Below are 19,000 nucleotides of genomic sequence, written 5' to 3' on the forward strand. Positions count from 1 at the left end.
TAAAGGTTGTCTTACCATTGTATAACATGTACTCTGTATAGACGGAGAAAATAAAGAATATCTGTATCCACTGGAATCTGTGACAATTTGATTCTTGACTAAAACCAATGTGTTCCTCACACCAGTTGGCTGTCCGTGACCTTTAAGTCTTCACGCCACACTCTAGTTCCATGACACGTGTTTCTATGTTCTTATTGATTGACATGATCGAGGTGAGTCCTTCACAAACTGGTAGGTATAATTATTCCCGGATTAATTGGAATTACCAATACAGTAGAACATGGATATAACGAACTACAAGGGATCAGAGAAATCAGTTCGTTATATCCGGTGTTCATTATATACGTTTTCGCTCGGAAACGTCCGCCATCACGAATCCAATCAGTGGATATTTCACCTGTCATCTAAGCGTTTGTGTTGGTACGGTAGTCATGCTTCTCACATTCTTAGAACACCGAGGTTTCTGATATTTTCCAATGACAAGCAACTTAAGTTTATTGTAAGTTATTCTGTCAAATTGCATTGCCATGTCTTTCTTGGTTTTTATGTCGACATGGGTACAATGTGTGAAGCCCATTTCTAGTGTCTGTGATATTATGAATATTATCTGGAATTGAACACAATACATTACTTGATAAGTAAACAAGTGTAAATATGACAGTATGCAATATGAGACAAAGCATCAAGGGGACTGATTTACATGGAGTTTGTAAGGCACCAAACATTCAAGTTGTTGGGAGTTTGGTTATTGCGCATTTATAATACATTTGAACAATTTGAAACAATGATCTCAATAAACATTGTCCTATATGTCAGGATTCGTGAAGATTCCGGGGTAAAATAGGTCTTCAGCAATCCATACTTGCTGTAAAAGGCGACTATGCTTGTCGCAAAAGGCGACTTACGGGATCGGGTGGTCAGACTTGCTGACTTGGTTGATACATGTCATCGATCCCAATTGTGTGGATCGATGCTCATGATGTCAATCCCTGGATTGTCTGGTCCAGACTCGATTATTTATATAGCTGGAATATTGCTGAGTGCGGCGTTAAACAACAAACCAACCAACCAACCTGTATTTCAGACCTAGTGATACCTGTGTTGTAATAGTATCGCATTACTTTTTAAAGTGTCGTCACAGTGAAGTTAAAACTGCCGTCGATAATTACATTATATATGAGCTGAACACCCCCAGATACATGTTGATGGACCTGCATTTGTCAACTTGCTAAAACGCCCGTAATGACATCATTTCATCAGCCTATTTCATGACCCTGAACCTTGTAATTTTCTCCGAGTTGCAACCTCACAAGATTGTGAAGACGAGTGCCATCATTAGAATATGGCAAACATAATTTATCAACAGAATGCATAATTACTGCACAAAGAAGCATTGCTTGCACAATACAGTTAGTGAGTAGGGTTTAATGCTGCTTTTAACATTATTCCAGTTATATCACGGCGTTGCACAATATAACATCTGTTTGGTAGACGTCTTGGTGTGTCATTGAACAAACTTGTAATTCCCCAATACATGCCTTTATGTGGTTACCTTCACGCACATAGTGCCAAGCAAGTTGGAAATATACAAAATCACATGGATAGCTAAAAGCGGCGTAGAACCATAATCTCTCACTCATTGTGATCTTAAGCAATTTTCCAACAATATCACGGAAGGGGACACCAGAAATGGGCTTCACAAATTGTACCCATATCAGGAATCGAGCCTCGGTCTTCAGTGTGACAAGGAAATGCTTTAATCACTAGGCTACCCAACCGGCCGCAGGGCGATGGAAAGGGGTGACCTTGAATCAAGCCGGTCCATGGAAAGGGTTGACCTTGAATCAAGCAGGTCCATGGAAAGGGTTGACCTTGAATCAAGCAGGCCCATGGAAAGGGTTGACCTTGAGTCAAGCAGGTCCATGGAAAGGGTTGACCTTGAATCAAGCAGGTCCATGGGAAGGGATGACCTTGAGTCAAGCATGTCATGGATAGGGATGCACTATAGTCAACCAGGTTAAGGGATAGTGATAGTCTCAAGTCAAACAGGTCAAGAGATGGTGATAGTCCCAAGTCAAACAGGTTAAGAGATAGTGATAGTCCCAAGTCAAACAGGTCAAGAGATGGTGATAGTTCCAAATCAAACAGGTCAAGAGATGGTGATAGTCCCAAGTCAAACAGGTTAAGAGATAGTGATAGTCCCAAGTCAAACAGGTCAAGAGATGGTGATAGTTCCAAATCAAACAGGTCAAGAGATAGTGATAGCCCCAAGTCAAACAGGTTAAGAGATAGTGATAATCCCAAGTCAAGGAATAGGGATGCCCTTGAACTCCAACTCCACAAAATCAGAACAAAACACGCATTTTCTAATAAGTCATTCATTACAAATGTACAGGTACTTCATGTTGAAATTAATTAAAAAACACCTGGAATTGTAAATCATCTGCAGATACATATACAATAAATAAAAGCAGTATGTTCATGTGATGACAAAGCCTATGTATGAAAGAGGTAAGCGTCTCAATCAGGAGGAATATACCAGGTATACCTTGTCCATCACATAGTTTCCAACATGTCAAATACCTTCAGGTATATTCACTTCCAAAACGCTGAAGAGGCTTCTGCTGGAGATGAATGTTTTGTATTCCAAGTTTCTAAATAATGTTAATAATTTATGAATTTACACATTGAGATTACACAGTAAACATATATCACAGGGTCTTTGTACAATACACTTCAGGATGATTTTTGGCATCGTATGGGATGATTAATGGCCCAGGATCTTGAAGAAATATTCCACCTGAAACGAACAAGCGTCAGAAAGATAAAAATAACCTACATATGATGAAATACATTGTTACATTTGTAATATTTTGTAAAATATTTTCATCATTTTAAGTCCATAACATTGACTCTTTACACAGCATTAATATACATGAATTGGCAGAGAGAAACGTGGTATTCACAAGAAAATATCTTTAAAGTGACACCTTCCTACTACGGACAGTACTGTTCCCAATGAAATTGTCTGGATTAAAGATTCCTCATCTCAGAGTTCTGTCTATATTATATAGTGAAATTCCTGACAGACTTTTTCAGAAAGTTGGGTGTCCTGACTAAAAGGGTTTCACTGTACACACCAGTCTTGGGAATCTCACCCGAGGGTGGATATCAAATATGTCACAATTAGTTGATAAAAGTTTCAAACTTTTATTGACTGGTGTTGATAAATTTGATATCAAAAGACACAAGGGTAGGATATAATTTATCATCCAAAACTATTATACGTCATGTCTAAAGTGCAAAAATTACAGCCAACCAGTTTCAGTGGCCAAGACTAGTGATATCATTAGATTGTGATATCATGGTACCTGGACTGCAAAGCATCATAATGGAATTACATGGCAGTGATATCTCACTTGATCTCAGCAAAGAGATATCGCCTGGAAGCCAGTCTTGGATGATGAATATCATCAACCAACAACCTCTCAACTGGTAGGCAACAATAAGCACTGTTTATGATGTCACATTTGTTTAATGCCACAACAAAATATTGCAGGTATACCACGGCAGCCTGTAAATGATCAAGTCTGGACTAGCCAATTCAAGTTTAGCACGTGTGTGTGTGTGTGTGTGTGTGTGTGTGTGTGTGTGTGTGTGTGTGTGTGTGTGTGTGTGTGTGTGTGTGTGTGTGTGTGTGTGTGTGTGTGTGTGTGTGTGTGTGTGTGTGTGTGTGTGTGTGTGTGTGTGTGTGTGTGTGTGTGTGTGTGTGCGTGCGCGGACGCTCTACCACTAGACCACAGAGGCAGTTGTAAGTGTAAGAAAGTATTAAAGTGTGTAATGTTACGACGTGCTTTCGAAAATGAAACCAAAAGGATAACCGAGAAATCGTTACGTACAAAAATAAAGCTTTAATCAATAAATGACCACACAAGATCAATGAACAGTTCACAAAATATATTGAAACACACAGTTTTAGGTTTACAATATAATTAATCTGATCCAGCTGTCAAGCTATCCATCCGAGTCCAGCTATATCATAAGCATGTGCTTGTGAATCAATATCAAATAGTGATTTTCCTGTCCTATCGATGGCACCCGTCACAAATACATGCAAAGGCAAGGTAAGTGTTCACCTGAACAAAAAGGGGGACAAATAGGAATTGCATAACACTTGAAAGTCTTTTGAGCAAGATCAGTATTTCGCTCTCTGAAATCTCCAACTGTCTCTACGATATCTGCTGAATGGGCCAATCAGCTGTGTGTAATAGAGGAGACATTGTATAACTACTGTAAGGTTACACTGACCGTAGCACTCTTGGGCTATCTAACAACCAGACACGCTGATAGTGTACATGAGCGTGGTAGGCAGGTGTCTGATAACATCAGGCTCATCAGCGTAACGGAAATGTCAGTGTTCAGTTTATCTGATCTGCTAGCTGGACATATACGCCTGTGTCGTGTCTTGTTGATTCGTCATTTACGATTCGTTGAATTCATTGATTCAATGACGTAGGTCCCATGTAGCTAGTAGGGATTCTGTGACAAAAAGAAAGTCCTCAGACTCTTATGGTTTCCTCATTATGTCTCCAAGTGTGTTTCGCCAAAGTAATCGCGGAAGGACCGATGCTTCTAATCATTTTTGAACAGAGGGGTCAAATAGGATGTATTATCAGAAGCATTAATTGCAAATATTACCACATTCGAAAGAAACTGGATATAAATAACACACAGAATCTCACCCGAGTGTCCTTGGATATCAACTATATCAACACGAGTCGATAACAGTTGCGTGTTGATAAAGTTAATATCAAAAGACACAATGGTGAGATTCTATTTATCATCCCATCAAACATTTTCAGTTTGTAAACAGTATTAGGAAGTGTCATGAGTGTAAATGTATCGCTAACCAGCTTAATTAGAGAGAGAAAGAGTAGTCATGGTAACACACACACACACACACACACACACACACACACACACACACACTCACTCACTCACTCACTCACTCACATACACTCACCACACACACACACTAACACCACACACACACATACATAGCCGCACACACTCACACTCACCACACACACACACACACAGAGTGATACACTACAAACATACACCACACACACACACCACATATACAAACACGGGCACCACAAACACAGATACACACACACACACACACACACACGCACACACACACAAACAGACACACTACAAACACACATCACAGACACACCACATATACAAACGCACACACCACAAATACAGATACACACACCACATATACAAACGCACACACCACAAATACAAACGCACACTAGACAAACACCGATATACACACACAAACACAGATACACACACACACACACACACACACACACACACACACACACACACACACACACACACACACACACACACACACACACACACACACACACACACACACACACACACACACACACACTGTCTTTTTATAAAAAAAACACAGGCTACACCTGTGGTTGGAGGGTTGCTGCCTCATTAGAATATTCAACGACTGGTTCCCCAGGGAACCTGACAACATTCTAGTATTTGACAGAATGATACAACTGTTTTCAGTAACTGTGTCTGGATGTAAAGGTCGTGTGAGTTTTCACTTTTTACAGTGTTGACAGTCAAGAAGTTGTCAAACTAAATGATCATTTGATACAATCACCTCGCACACTAGAGGATTAAATGTATACATGAACTCTGACTCAAACACACATAGCAACACCATACGTCACAGAACACATTCACAACCAAAAAACAATCCCTGACTAAACACTAGGCTCCTGTCTAGCAGATATCTACAGAAGCGGCCAGCTAGCTGCGCGTACCACCAGGAGAACCGGTTTACAACTGTAGGTCACATTGACCTCAGCATTGCCCTTGAGCCACCACGACATACCCTGTTGTCAGATGCACTGCGTCAAGAAGCATGTCGCTGTGTCGATCAACGTTCATCTACAACAAGAGGACATAGTGCCGTCTTTTCAGTGCTGACATAATCTAACCACAGCTATCAACCAAAAACATCAACTTTGTAAAATTACAAGGAAAGGTAGGTAAAGTCTATCTTAATCAGGCTTTAACAGAGCGTAACGGAAATGTCGGTGTTGAAGTCATGTGACCGTATCGCAGGACGTGCTCGCCCGCATGTTCTCATTGTATGTAGTAACTTTGCAGTGATTCATAATTCACTCACCTCCCAAGGACAGCCGCCATTAGTGATTTTGTGGCAGAGTTATTCCCCAACGCCCCATGATTGTCTCCATGTTGTGATTCTGAGACAGAGTTATTGTCTCCTGGTGGGATTCTCCACATGGGGTTACACGATGCCGTCATACAGATGTCCTATTGTCGACATATCTATATAATCATCCATGCCTTATGTTATGAACAAACAAAGTAATAAGACTTTTGAAAATATTAAGAAAGAAATAGCCTGCCAAGAAAACCAAAAATTGAATAAAAAATATCTGTTTTTTTTATCCGTATCTGAAAACATATCTCATCTTGACAAAAATCCCATTTTATCTACCGGTATATGTGTATACAACAGACACTGAAACGTCTTCGATTTCTTGTTTGTAAAAAATGTCAAAAACAAAAAAAGCTTTTTTCCCATTCCACACAAGCACGTCATATTCACTATTTACTCACCAACTTCTCACAGTTACGATGTTATGTGTTTCACCTTCTAGAGTTGCAGTTGAAGATATGGACCATTTCCCTAAGTGCAGCATTTGCAAGCAACAGTTTTGCTACCAAGGACCACCTCCCTGGTTGCTGCCATGTCTACATGCTGTATGCAAGGTCTGTCTTTCTGCTGCTGAGGCAGGGGCGTTGAAATGCTCGTCTTGTCACAAAGAATTTGATAAAGAAAAACACAAGTTCCCAGAAGACAAGGTCAGGGTAAGAGAGATCTTCAATCTGACTGTCCTTCATCGTCCATCCGAGTTGCAATGCACTAACAAACAAGATGGCGGACAGGCTGTCGTGTGGTGTAAACAGTGCGAGGCTCTCTTTTGTGAAAATTGTCAAGTGGCTCACAGTGATTTCAAAATCACAAAAGGTCACACAGTTCAGACAATCGACCAAGTGGCACAAGATGGAGTCTCCATAGAAGCCAAGGATGCTGTTTGCTCCACACACCAAAGGCCTGTTGATGTCTATGATGCGACATGTGGAGTTCTGATATGTTCCAGGTGTACACGTGGCGATCATGCTGGTCATGGCGTTCAAGAAGTCGACGAAGCATTTCAATCCAAGCAACTTGAAATGAAAACGAAACACAATCAACTGTTGATCCATCAAGAATCCTTAAATGAATCGATTCTACAGATGAACAGCATTGAAGAAAAGATTGATGAGAAATGCTGTTCCCTGCAAACATTGAAGGTTCACACAATATCTGAACTGAAGTCTTTAGTCGACCAGAGAGAGAAGGAACTTGACCTTGACCTGAGCACCTGCTTTGAACACATCAGGGATGGAGCCAGGGAGAAGCAGCAGGAACTGGAGACGTCCCAGATGTCCCTGAACACCTCCCTGACCTACATAGAGAAGGCCTTGACCTTGACACCAGTAGAGTACCTGGAGCTCCAGGACACCATGATGCAGAGCGTGGACTCCTGTCTCTCTGAGCACATGTCTGCCATGAAGCAGCAGGAAGCAGCAGCAGGTGTTGCGTTCTCCAGACAGGGTCTCCGGGATCTCAAGACTGACATTGCCTCCTTTGGATGCTTCCTAACATTACCGGACCGGGAATCTCAGGCCAATCAGCAACAGGATAACCAAGGTAAGTCTTCGTCTTGTTATCATAGGATCGATGCTAATGATGTCAATCACTTGATTGCTTGGTCCAGGCTCGATTATTTACAGACCGCCGTCATAGAGCTGGAATATTGCTGAGTGCGGCGTAAAACAACCAATCATACAATTTGCATTAACAAGTAGTTGTTTGTTGCTGATGTTTTACTAATTCTACGATCAGCTGCAAATATGTTTTCACTAGAAAGCTCGAATGCTGAACTAGTTTATAGTATATGATGGTTTACGAAAACTAAAGTCTGTCCAATCAAACTGTGCAAGCTGCCTTAGAGCCTTGTTATTGTATGTGCATGTGTTTTGTATTTAGGTACATCAAAGTACGCTTTCCTACAGAACGAGATTGGGGATCTGCAGAGAAGGTACCATGAGCTTGAGAAGAGATCACTGATGGTGAGAGTAGGAGTTATAAAATACCTTTCGCGGTTAAAAAGAAATCATTAGCCACTTTTAGCAGTTAATAATTGTCATTGTTGGAAGGTAGAAGAAATTAAGATTTATATTGTTTGTTGGTGTAAGCAGTTTCTCCTAAAAAAATTAAGAATGTCACGGATCCATCTGATTTCTTAAATGATCAGGTACTACATCTTGGCTACTGAAGTATTTAATTTATTTCACATTTTCACAGACTGAGAAAATGTTGAAAGAAAAGCTAACGATTGAGGAGAAAGCGAAAGGTAATGGAGAACATATGCAATATACTTATTCCAGGGTGTTAGTTTCACAAACACCTGTCACATTACGCCTTCAAATAATTAATATCAGTTGAGATGCCAGCTCCCCTGTGTTCACCCCCTGACAACAAGGTAATATAAAACCCTGTCTCTACGTGTATGGATTTAGTCCCCAAGATCGTAAATAGCGGGAGGGAAGTCATGCTTTGAAAGTGTTACAAACATTCAGGGACAATAACAGGGAGTAATTATCGGAGGCAAGCGATCAGAAATTTTGAATTTTCAACAAATCATTAATTGTCTTAGACATTGTTGAAATATATACCTGCCAAAATACATGCGTTGAGAAACTTTCGATATTTCACAAATTTTGTCATTTTGTATGGACACATGTTATTTTATGTTAGATAGGGCATGAAACAGAAATCAATTATACGAAGTTTGGGGATTTTCTTTGACGCACTTTGGTTATATTTCAGACCTAGCACATAAACATCTTCAGGCGAGAAGTGATGTAAGTATCTGTAACACGGGTCCTTGGATGGGCGTGTTGACGTCTCAACAATAACCAGTATACGATAACAGTAAAAGCGTCAGATATAGTCCTACATGTCACTGATAATTTACACTTACACTTTAATGATATGAACATAAACAAAACACGCCCAATTAAAAAAAAAATTAAAACTCAATCCGTACATAGACCTTTTACGGTTGTTGTTTCCATAATGACATTAATCCCATCCTAATTATTGTTGTGTGTTTAGACGATAACATCTCTGGAGAGGGAGCTGGAAACACAACAAACAGCAATAGACACATTTAAGAAGCTGGCAGAGAAAATAGGTTGGTATGGTTTGTGAAAGTCACTTTTCTTAAAGAGAAATGTTTCTTCTTGTCTTTGTTCGGACGACGAGGGCAGGTGGTTGTATAACAGTGTATTGTCTAAATGTGTTCCTAACGACTGTTAAACTATTGTAATCATTACGATAGAATGTGTCCATGTGTTTATGTGTGTTGAATATATTAATACTTAATAATAATGGAATATATAGTAATACGAATTGTACAGTTATGGTTTCAATCAATATGAAGTAAATGACGGAGTGAGTCTGGTTTAACGCCAATTTTATCAGTATTACAGTTACATCACAGCGTGTCAGCTTAATGTTGGAGGAAAGTCTGAAGTGATGCAGGTTTCAGACGTTTACCACTTATGCACAGGTATGGTGCTGACAAATCTAGAAACATGATCAGGGCGAACCGTGAATCGAACGCACAATCATAGGTTTTTGGCGTGCCTAAGGGACGCAACTCTGCACAGCGAATCGCGGCGCCTGTCGTCTAGACTGGACCACCAACGATATACCACTTGTGTATTATTTAACAGTAGATTACGACATGTTCCAGGTGTGAGGCTGACCAGTGACTTGACCCTTATCAGTAGTCAGTATACAACCGGCGTGCCTGTCAAACTCAACTGTAAGTATACAACGAACATCACAGCATATATATAACGTCAACGCCAGAGAATAACCAGTCTCGATTTTCTACCATCATAGATTCCATGGAGGGTTAAAGGCAAAATAGCAATGAAAATTATATGATTGGTTTACTGACAATCAGTGATAACATCAGGTGTTCGCAGAAAGGGTAAGCATGACCCGAACACCCGCGAACGCCACTCATGCACTTTGCAAAAAATAGATATTTGTTTGATGTCTGACGCTGCACAGCAGAACAAGTTGAAAGATCAATTGTTTCACAAAATATAACTTGGTTCTTTTCTGAGATTCCAAAATATCAAGCAAATCCTTTGGGTTTTGAGAATCCACATGGTACTAAGAGAGAATTTATGGATGTCAACTTCTTTATTCTGAGGAACACAATGTTTCGGCCTGTATGCTTACTCCTCCATGTGGAGGACGGAGAGGGTTGTTCCCATTCAGACACATGGTATTAATTCCACTTGTCTCAAATGCCCTCTGTGAATATAAAGAAGTGAATATAAAGCTTGATTGTGTAAAAGGATTATGGTTAATCGTTGAGACAGGGATTTGGTGGTAAATTTGCTGAATCCAGCATATAGCTTTCTTTGTACGGTGGATGCTATGGGGGGAGCTTTGGATGAAATCCAAGACAAAAGAAGAATGGACATGTCTTCAGGTTCCAGAGTTATGTCGAAACTTGGAAGTACTGATGCGTGGTTTTGGTATATTTTTTCCTCAGTTAACACTGGCCTTCTATGTTGCATTGTTTGATAAAAACAAATAATGTTGAGATGCTGATATATATCGGCTATGTTATTTGATGCCTTGTCAGGGGAACAGTGACAACCTTTTCACGAAGGGCTGTGATTCATTGGATGACATCTGGCTGGGACAAAAAGGGTTCATTCCAATCCTGTTTCCTCTTTGTCAGTTTGTGCACAAACCCCTTCTGTAATATTTTAACTTCATCTGGGCGAGACAATGAGTGTCAGTCGGGCAAATGATTATTGCAACCTGTCAGTTTCAATCATAATTTTAATTAATATATACAGTACTTAATAAAGAATGAATTCAAATCTCTTATCTCTATCCAACATGTTTTGACATAAAAAACACTTAAAGTAGTTACGTGTTTGTCCTTTGAAAAAAAGCTATGATATAAAACCAGAAGTGTTGTATATCATGTAATCCTGTCTATTGCCAAAGATTTAGGAATATAAACATGTACAGTAAAGTACGGTTATAACGAACTCAAAGGGACTACTAATTTTAGTTCGTTATAACCGTAGTTCGTTAAAAGCATATGTACAGCATAACTACAGCAAATAGTCGGGACCAAAAACGTAAGTTCGTTATATCCATCAGTTCGTTATAAGCGTGTTCGTTATAACCGTAGTTTACTGTATTTGCTTCAACACAGTTATGACCATTAATCTTCAGCGAATGTGTTTACACATGCATATTTTAATGGCTGATTCCAAAGTACTTTTTTCCTCAAATTATTATATTTATTAAGTTATATATCTCAAACGCCACAGTAGCAATCACAGCTATTCGCAGTTAAGTTAATTTGTCTTTTAATAGGTCCACCACTCAAGTTTGATGTCCTGCAGGCAAACTTCAGTCTAGTTGAAGTCACTGAGAGACACATGGTCAACCGCCCTGCTCGCAACCCGCCATTCACCACGAGGAAGTTTAACAGGTACAGCGGAACTTGCGGCTCCATGACCCTTCCTTACATGCTGTCCTCTGCACCTGTCACTACTTCCGGGTCCTTCCAAGGTCAAGGTCAACTTGTTCCCTCATATTCCCACGTGTCTTCTGACCCCACAGATCCGTACTACTTTCAGGTTCATGTTAGGATAGTACAAACAGCAGCACAAATACAAACACGTATATTTGAAATTGGATTGTCTGCGCCATCTCATGCTGATAAAAGAGAATGTGGTTATTTTAGTTGTGGAGTACAAGTCGGCTACTGTAACACTCACAAAACAATATGCACACAACGTGTTGACTGTTTTGATCGGCCTTTTGACAACAAGCCAGGAATGTCGATGCTGACGTATGGCGTCGTGTATGATGCAGTGAGGGGGAAAGTGGCATTCATTGATGTCAACAAGGAGATGATACTAACATCACGGTCCGTCAAGAGTGCCCAACTTCTCCCTATGTTTGGCGTCAAGCAGAGTAAGGAGTTTACATTGGAGATGACCTTGATGGAGGTGAAGGACAAGGACATCAGTGCAAAGTTACGTGGTGTCATTCAACGAGCTCTCCAATGAACACACAAGGAACCTAACCTGCCTATCAAAACACATCGACTGACCAATCCGAGTATCCGAACAGTTGTATTACGACCTGTCGGCCTGGTGGTGGGAGGAAAGCCCATAGTGATGCAGGTCTTAGACGTTACCACTTTTGTGAATCCATGGACAGAAAGCATAATAAATATTGACTATGCAGTTAATATGTTAAGGATAAAACACTTATCGGATCTGGTTGATAATGTAGAACGTTGCTCGCGATTTTACATTCACAACCCAAACCATGGAGTGTTTTATCCAAAGTATGAACCGTTTACATCATGAAATAACAGCAAAAATAGGAAAACATCAAGATATCTTTTGTGAAACAACACAATGTGTCGCGGTATAATATCGATCAAAGAGTGCGAGAGCAAAACCCACGTGCAGCATGGACACAACTAAGTCATGACATGTAAAATTGAACAACATTTTATCACCTGCCTTGGTGGGAAAACAGTGAGTTACAAACCTTAACACAATATATGAAGTTGCAGGTCCGATTCTGTCATCAATAATGAAAGGGTTTCATTTCTTGTCTTCAATTTTAGAACATTGAAAGTCGAAATTTCATCTGCTACTCAGCTCATAAGGTCTTACTTCTAAAGGTAAACACTCATACAAGGTCTTACTACGAAAAAGTAAAACCCCCTGAGGTTATTACGAGATAGGAAGATGCCTACAATACAATAGCAAGTCAGCAAGCTTACACCTGTAAATACAAAAGAAGCTAATTGTCCTTCTATTTACACCTTTAGCAATGTATTTATGCCATAAAGGTTGTCTTACCATTGTATAACATGTACTCTGTATAAACCGGAGAAAATAAAGAATATCTGTATCCACTGGTATCTGTGACAATTTGATTATTGACCAAGGATTTTCGTCAAAACCAATGTGTTCCTCACACCAGATAGCTGTCCTTGACCTTGAAGTCTTCTTGTCACACACTCGTTCCATGACACGTGTTTCTATGTTCTTATTGATTGACATGATCGAGGTGAGTCCTTCACAAACTGGTAGGTATAATTATTCCCGGATTAATTGGAATTACCAATACAGTAGAACATGGCTATAACGAACCACAAGGGACCAGAGAAATCAGTTCGTTATATCCGGTGTTCATTGTATACGTTTTCGCTCGGAAACGTCCGCCATCACGAATCCAATCAGTGAGTATTTCACCTGTCATCTAAACTTTTGTGTTGGTACGGTAGGCATGCTTCTCACATTCTTAAAACACCGAGGTTTCTGAGATTTTCCAATGACAAGCAACTTAAGTTTATTTTAAGTTCTTCTGTCAAATTCCATTGCAATGTCCTTCTTGGTTTTTATGCCGACATGGGTACAATGTGTGAAGCCCATTTCTGGTGTCCCCCACCGTGATATTGTTGCAATATTGCTAAAAGCGTCGTAAAACCATACTCACCCACTCTTACTGACACTTTGACACAATCTTGTAAAATTTATATGTTTAATGTTTGTTTTACAGACAAGATTACATGTATTTCTCAGTGACTGTGTCAGATACATGTAGGTACCGTATTCAGTGTCAGTGTTAAAATATTTCTGGATAATGATGGCGACTGAGTGGTGTATTGTTGCTTTTACCAGCATTCTAGGTACATCGTGACTTTGTGTGTCAGGTGATCAGGAGAACAGTCCAAAATGGGCAGGGTATATATATATATGTACTGTTTGTTGTTTAACACTGCACTCACCAACATTCCAGCTTATATCACAGCGGTCTGCAAATAATCAAGTCTGGACCAGATAATCCAGTGATTGACATCATGAACATTTATCTACGCAATTAGTATACGATGACATGCATCAACTAAGTAAGCGAGTCTGACCACCGGATCCCGTTAGTTGCCTCTTACGATAAGCATGGGTTGCTGGAGACCTATTCCAAACGGTGTCTTCATAATGACAACACAAGGATCATACTTAAAGAAGTTACCATATTATTATAGGATATTATGAATATTATCTGGAATTGAACACAATACATTACTTAATAAGTAAACTACTGTAAATATGACAGTATGCAATATGAGACAAAGCATCAAGGGGACTGATTTACATGGAGTTTGTAAGGCACCGAAAATTCAAGTTGTTGGGAGTTTGGTTATTGTGCATTTATAATACATTCGAACAATTTGAAACAATGATCTCAATAAACATTGTCCTATATGTCAGGACCCGTGAAGATTCCGGAGTAGAATAGGTCTTCAGCAACCCATACTTGCTGTAAAAGGCGACTATGCTTGTCGTAAAAGGCGACTTACGGGATCGGGTGGTCAGGCTTGCTGACTTGGTTGATACATTTCATCGATCCCAATTGCGGGGATCGATGCTCATGATGTCAATCACTGGATTGTCTGGTCCAGACTCGATAAATTTACAGACCGCTGGAATATTGCTTAGTGTGGCATTAAACAACAAGCCAACCAACCAAAGTATATGTCAGACCTAGTGGTACCTGTGTTGTAATAGTATCGCATTACTTCTTAAAGTGTCGTCACAGCGAAGTTAAAACTGCCGTCGATAATTACATTATATATGAGCTGAACACCCCCAGATACGTGTTGATGAACCTGCATTTGTCAAGTTGCTAAAACACCTGTAATGACATGATTTCATCAGCATATTTCATGACTTCTGGACCTTGTGATTTTCCTCAAGTTGTTACCAAACAGGATTGTGAAGACAAGTGCCATCATTAGAGTATGGTAAACATAATTTATCAACAGAATGCATAATTACTGCACAGAGAAGCATTGCTTGCACAATACAGTTAGTGAGTTGGGTTAAATGCCGCTTTTAACATTATTCCAGTTATATCACGGCGTTGCACAATATAACATCTGCAAGATGGAAATATACAAAATCACATGGATAGCTAAAAGCGGCGTAGAACCATAATCACTCACTCATTGTGATCTTACGCAATATTCCAACAATATCACGGCGGGGGACACCAGAAATGGGCTTCACACATTGTACCCATGTCGGGAATCGAACCCGGGTCTTCAGTGTGACGAGCTAATGCCTTAACCACTAGGCCACCCAACCGCAGGTCCATGGAAAGGGTTGACCTTGAATCAAGCAGGTCTAGGGAAAGGGTTGACAGTGAGTCAAGCAGGTCCATGGAAAGGGTTGACCTTGAATCAAGCACGTCTAGGGAAAGGGTTGATATTGAGTCAAGCAGGTCTAGGGAAAGGGTTGACCTTGAATCAAGCAGGTCTAGGGAAAGGGTTGACATTGAGTCAAGCAGGTCCATGGAAAGGGTTGACCTTGAATCAAGCAGGTCCATGGAAAGGGTTGACCTTGAATCAAGCAGGTCTAGGGAAAGGGTTGGCATTGAGTCAAGCAGGTCCATGGAAAGGGTTGACCTTGAATCAAGCAGGTCTAGGGAAAGGGTTGACATTGAATCAAGCAGGTCTAGGGAAAGGGTTGACCTTGAGTCAAGCAGGTCCTTGTTAGGGGATGACCTTGAGTCAAGCAGGTCCATGGAAAGGGATGACCTTGAATCAAGCATGTCTAGGGAAAGGGATGACCTTGAATCAAGCAGGTCGAGGGATAGGGATGCACTAAAGACAAGTATGTTTAATGACAGAGACACTCTCAACAGGTCAAGGTACTTCAACTGCACAAAATCAGAACCAAACACACATTTTCTATAAAGTCTGTATTGTCTTCATTACAAATGTACAGGTACTTCATGGTGAAATTAATTCAAAAACACCTGGAATTGTAAAACATCTGCAGATACATATACAATAAATAAAAGCAGTATGTTCATGTGATGACTAAGCCTATGTATGAAAGAGGTAAGCGTCTCAATCAGGAGGAATATACCAGGTTTACCTTGTCCATCATATAGTTTCCAACATGTCAAATACCTTCAGGTATATTCACTTCCAAAACGCTGACATTAAAACGATGAAGAGGCTACTGCTTGAAATGAATGTTTTGTATTTCAAGTTTCTAAATAATATAAATAATTTATGAATTTACACATTGAGATTATACAGTAAACATATATCACAGGGTCTATGTACAATACACTTCAGGATGAATTTTGGCATCGTATGGGATGATTAACGGCCCAGGATCTTAAAGAAATATTCCACCTGAAACGAACAAGCGTCAGAAAGATAAAAATAACCTACTTCAGATGAAATACAATGTTACGTTTGTAATACTTTGTAAAATATTTGCTGCATTTTAAGTCCATAACATTGACTTTTTACACAGCATTAATATACATGAATTGGCAGAGAGAAACGTGGTATTCACAAGAAAATATCTTTAAAGTGACACCTTCCTACTACGGACAGTACTGTTCCCAAGGAAATTGTCTGGATTAAAGATTCCTCATCTCAGAGTTCTGTCTATATTATATAGTGAAATTCCTGACAGACTTGTCCAGAAAGTTGGGTGTCCTGACTAAAAGGGTTTCACTGTACACACCAGTCTTGGGAATCTCACCCGAGGGTCTTTGGATATCAAATATATAACAAGTAGTTGATAAAAGTTTCAACCTTTTATTGACTGGTGTTGATAAATTTGATATCAAAAGAAACAAGGGTAGGATTTGATTTATAATCCAAAACCATTCTTACAACTTTTTCAGTTCATAACAGTTATACGTCATGTCTTAAGTTCAAAAATTACAGCCAACCAGTTTCAGTGACCAAGACTAGTGATATCATGAGATTGTGATATCATGGTAACTGGTCTGCAAAGCATCATAATGGAATTACATGGCAGTGATATCTCACTTGATCTCAGCAAAGCGATATTGCCTGGAAGCCAGTCTTTGATGATGAATATTATCAACCAATCAACTGGTAGGCAACAACAATCACTTTTTATGATGTCACATTTGTTTAATGCCACAGCAAAATATTCCAGGTATATGACGACAGCCTGTAAATAATCAAGTCTGGACTAGACAATCAAGTCTATATTATGAGCAACGACCCACCCTATCGGAACACACTAACACCTCTGACCACCGTCAACTCTGACCACCGTCAACTCAGCCATCTTGTACTACAAGTATAGGTTGCCGAGAACCTATTCTAGGTGAGGTGAAATTAGGTTTAACGTCGCGTCCAAGATTATTGCACTTATAGCGACGTGCATGCACGTATGTGTGTGTGTGTGTGTGTGTGTGTGTGTGTGTTTGTGCGTGTGTGTGTGTGTGCTTGTACTAGTCCGGACTGATGCCGATTTATAGTGCTAGCACACTGAGATACCATGCCGCAGTTTAACATGAATACCTCATTCAGACACAGTATACTGACTCCGAGCCGACCAGTCCTTGTTTTAGCCCCTTAATGCCGAGCGCCAGACAGGGAAACAACAAGTACCATCTTTTATCGTCTTTTGGTATGACGCGGCCGGGGATCGAACCCCGGACCTTCCGCTCTCCGGGCGGACGCTCTACCACTAGACTACTGAAGCAGTTGTAAGTGTAAGAAAGTATTAAACTGTGTAATGTTACGAGGTGCTTTCTAACATGAAACCAAAAGGATAACCGAGAAATCGGTACATACAAAACTAAAGCTAAAATCAATAAATGACCACACAAGATCAATGAACAGTTCACAAAATATATTGAAACACCCAGTTTTAGGTTTACAATATAATTAATCTAATCAAATAAAGCGACAAAACCCTTTCCATATTCAATAGAATAATCTGCATAAAACAGAGTCCAGCAATATCATAAGCATGTGCTTGTGAATCAATATCAAATAGTGATTATACCTGTCCTATCGATGTCACCCGTCACAAACACATGCAAAGGCAAGGTAAGGGTTCACCAGAATAAATACGGGAAGATATAGGGGAATTGCATAACGCTTGAAAAGCTTTTGAGCAAGATCAGTATTTCGCTCTTTGACATCTCCAGCTGTCTCTCCGATAGCTGCTGAATGGGCCACTCAGCTGTGTGTAACAGGGGAGACATTGTATAACTACTGTAAGGTTACACTGACCGTAGCACTCTTGGGCTATCTAACAACCAGACACACTGATAGTGTACATGAGCGTGGAAGGCAGGTGTCTGATAACATCAGGATCATCAGCGTAACGGAAATGTCGGTGTTCAGTTTATCTTATCTTCATGCAGGACATTAGTCTGTCTTACAGACCCTGATACAAATATATATCAAATACAGCCCATGCAAGTCTATAATGTTTGGCAAGTCCAGATTACTGCAGTATCTGAAAATGAAGAGAGTAACTGAGCTCCCTTTTATTATATTTTTATAAAGATAACTGAACAACTGTTTTTTCTGTACGATATGTTCATTTCAGAGACTAGATGTTAGTCTAGCAGGGCATGTTCGCCTGTGTCGCGTCTTGTTGATTCGTCATTTACGATTCGTTGAATTCATTGATTCAATGACGTAGGTCCCATGTAGCTAGTAGGGATTCTGTGACAAAGAGAGTCCCCAGACCCTTATGGCTTGGTGTCAGGGGGAGAGTTATATTCCTCATTATGTCTCCAAGTTCGTTTAATCGTGTCTTTCGCCAAAGTAATCGCCGAAGGACCGATGCTTTTAATCATTTTTGAACAAAGGGATCAAATAGGATGTATTATCAGAAGCATTACTTGCAAATATTACCACATTCGAAAGAAACTGGATAT

General features: G+C 39.9%; 2 protein-coding genes across 2 annotated transcripts in view; one reads left to right on the forward strand and one right to left on the reverse strand.

Moving 5' to 3' along the window:
* LOC124117421 (nucleoside diphosphate kinase 7-like) overlaps positions 1-19,000 on the reverse strand; it is a 74,998-nt gene that overhangs the window by 27,533 nt on the left and 28,465 nt on the right. The window lies entirely within an intron of this gene.
* On the forward strand, positions 5,902-13,181 carry LOC124128395. Its single transcript, XM_048383337.1, has 8 exons — positions 5,902-6,091; positions 6,735-7,831; positions 8,171-8,253; positions 8,489-8,537; positions 9,014-9,048; positions 9,302-9,380; positions 9,945-10,016; positions 11,609-13,181. The coding sequence occupies exons 2-8, from the start codon at positions 6,751-6,753 to the stop codon at positions 12,307-12,309; spliced, it is 2,100 nt and encodes a 699-aa protein (XP_048239294.1). The 5' UTR covers positions 5,902-6,091; positions 6,735-6,750; the 3' UTR covers positions 12,310-13,181.

This window comes from Haliotis rufescens, unplaced genomic scaffold, assembly GCF_023055435.1.
Source record: "Haliotis rufescens isolate VD_foot unplaced genomic scaffold, xgHalRufe1.0.p SCAF_47, whole genome shotgun sequence".
NCBI lineage: Eukaryota > Metazoa > Mollusca > Gastropoda > Lepetellida > Haliotidae > Haliotis > Haliotis rufescens.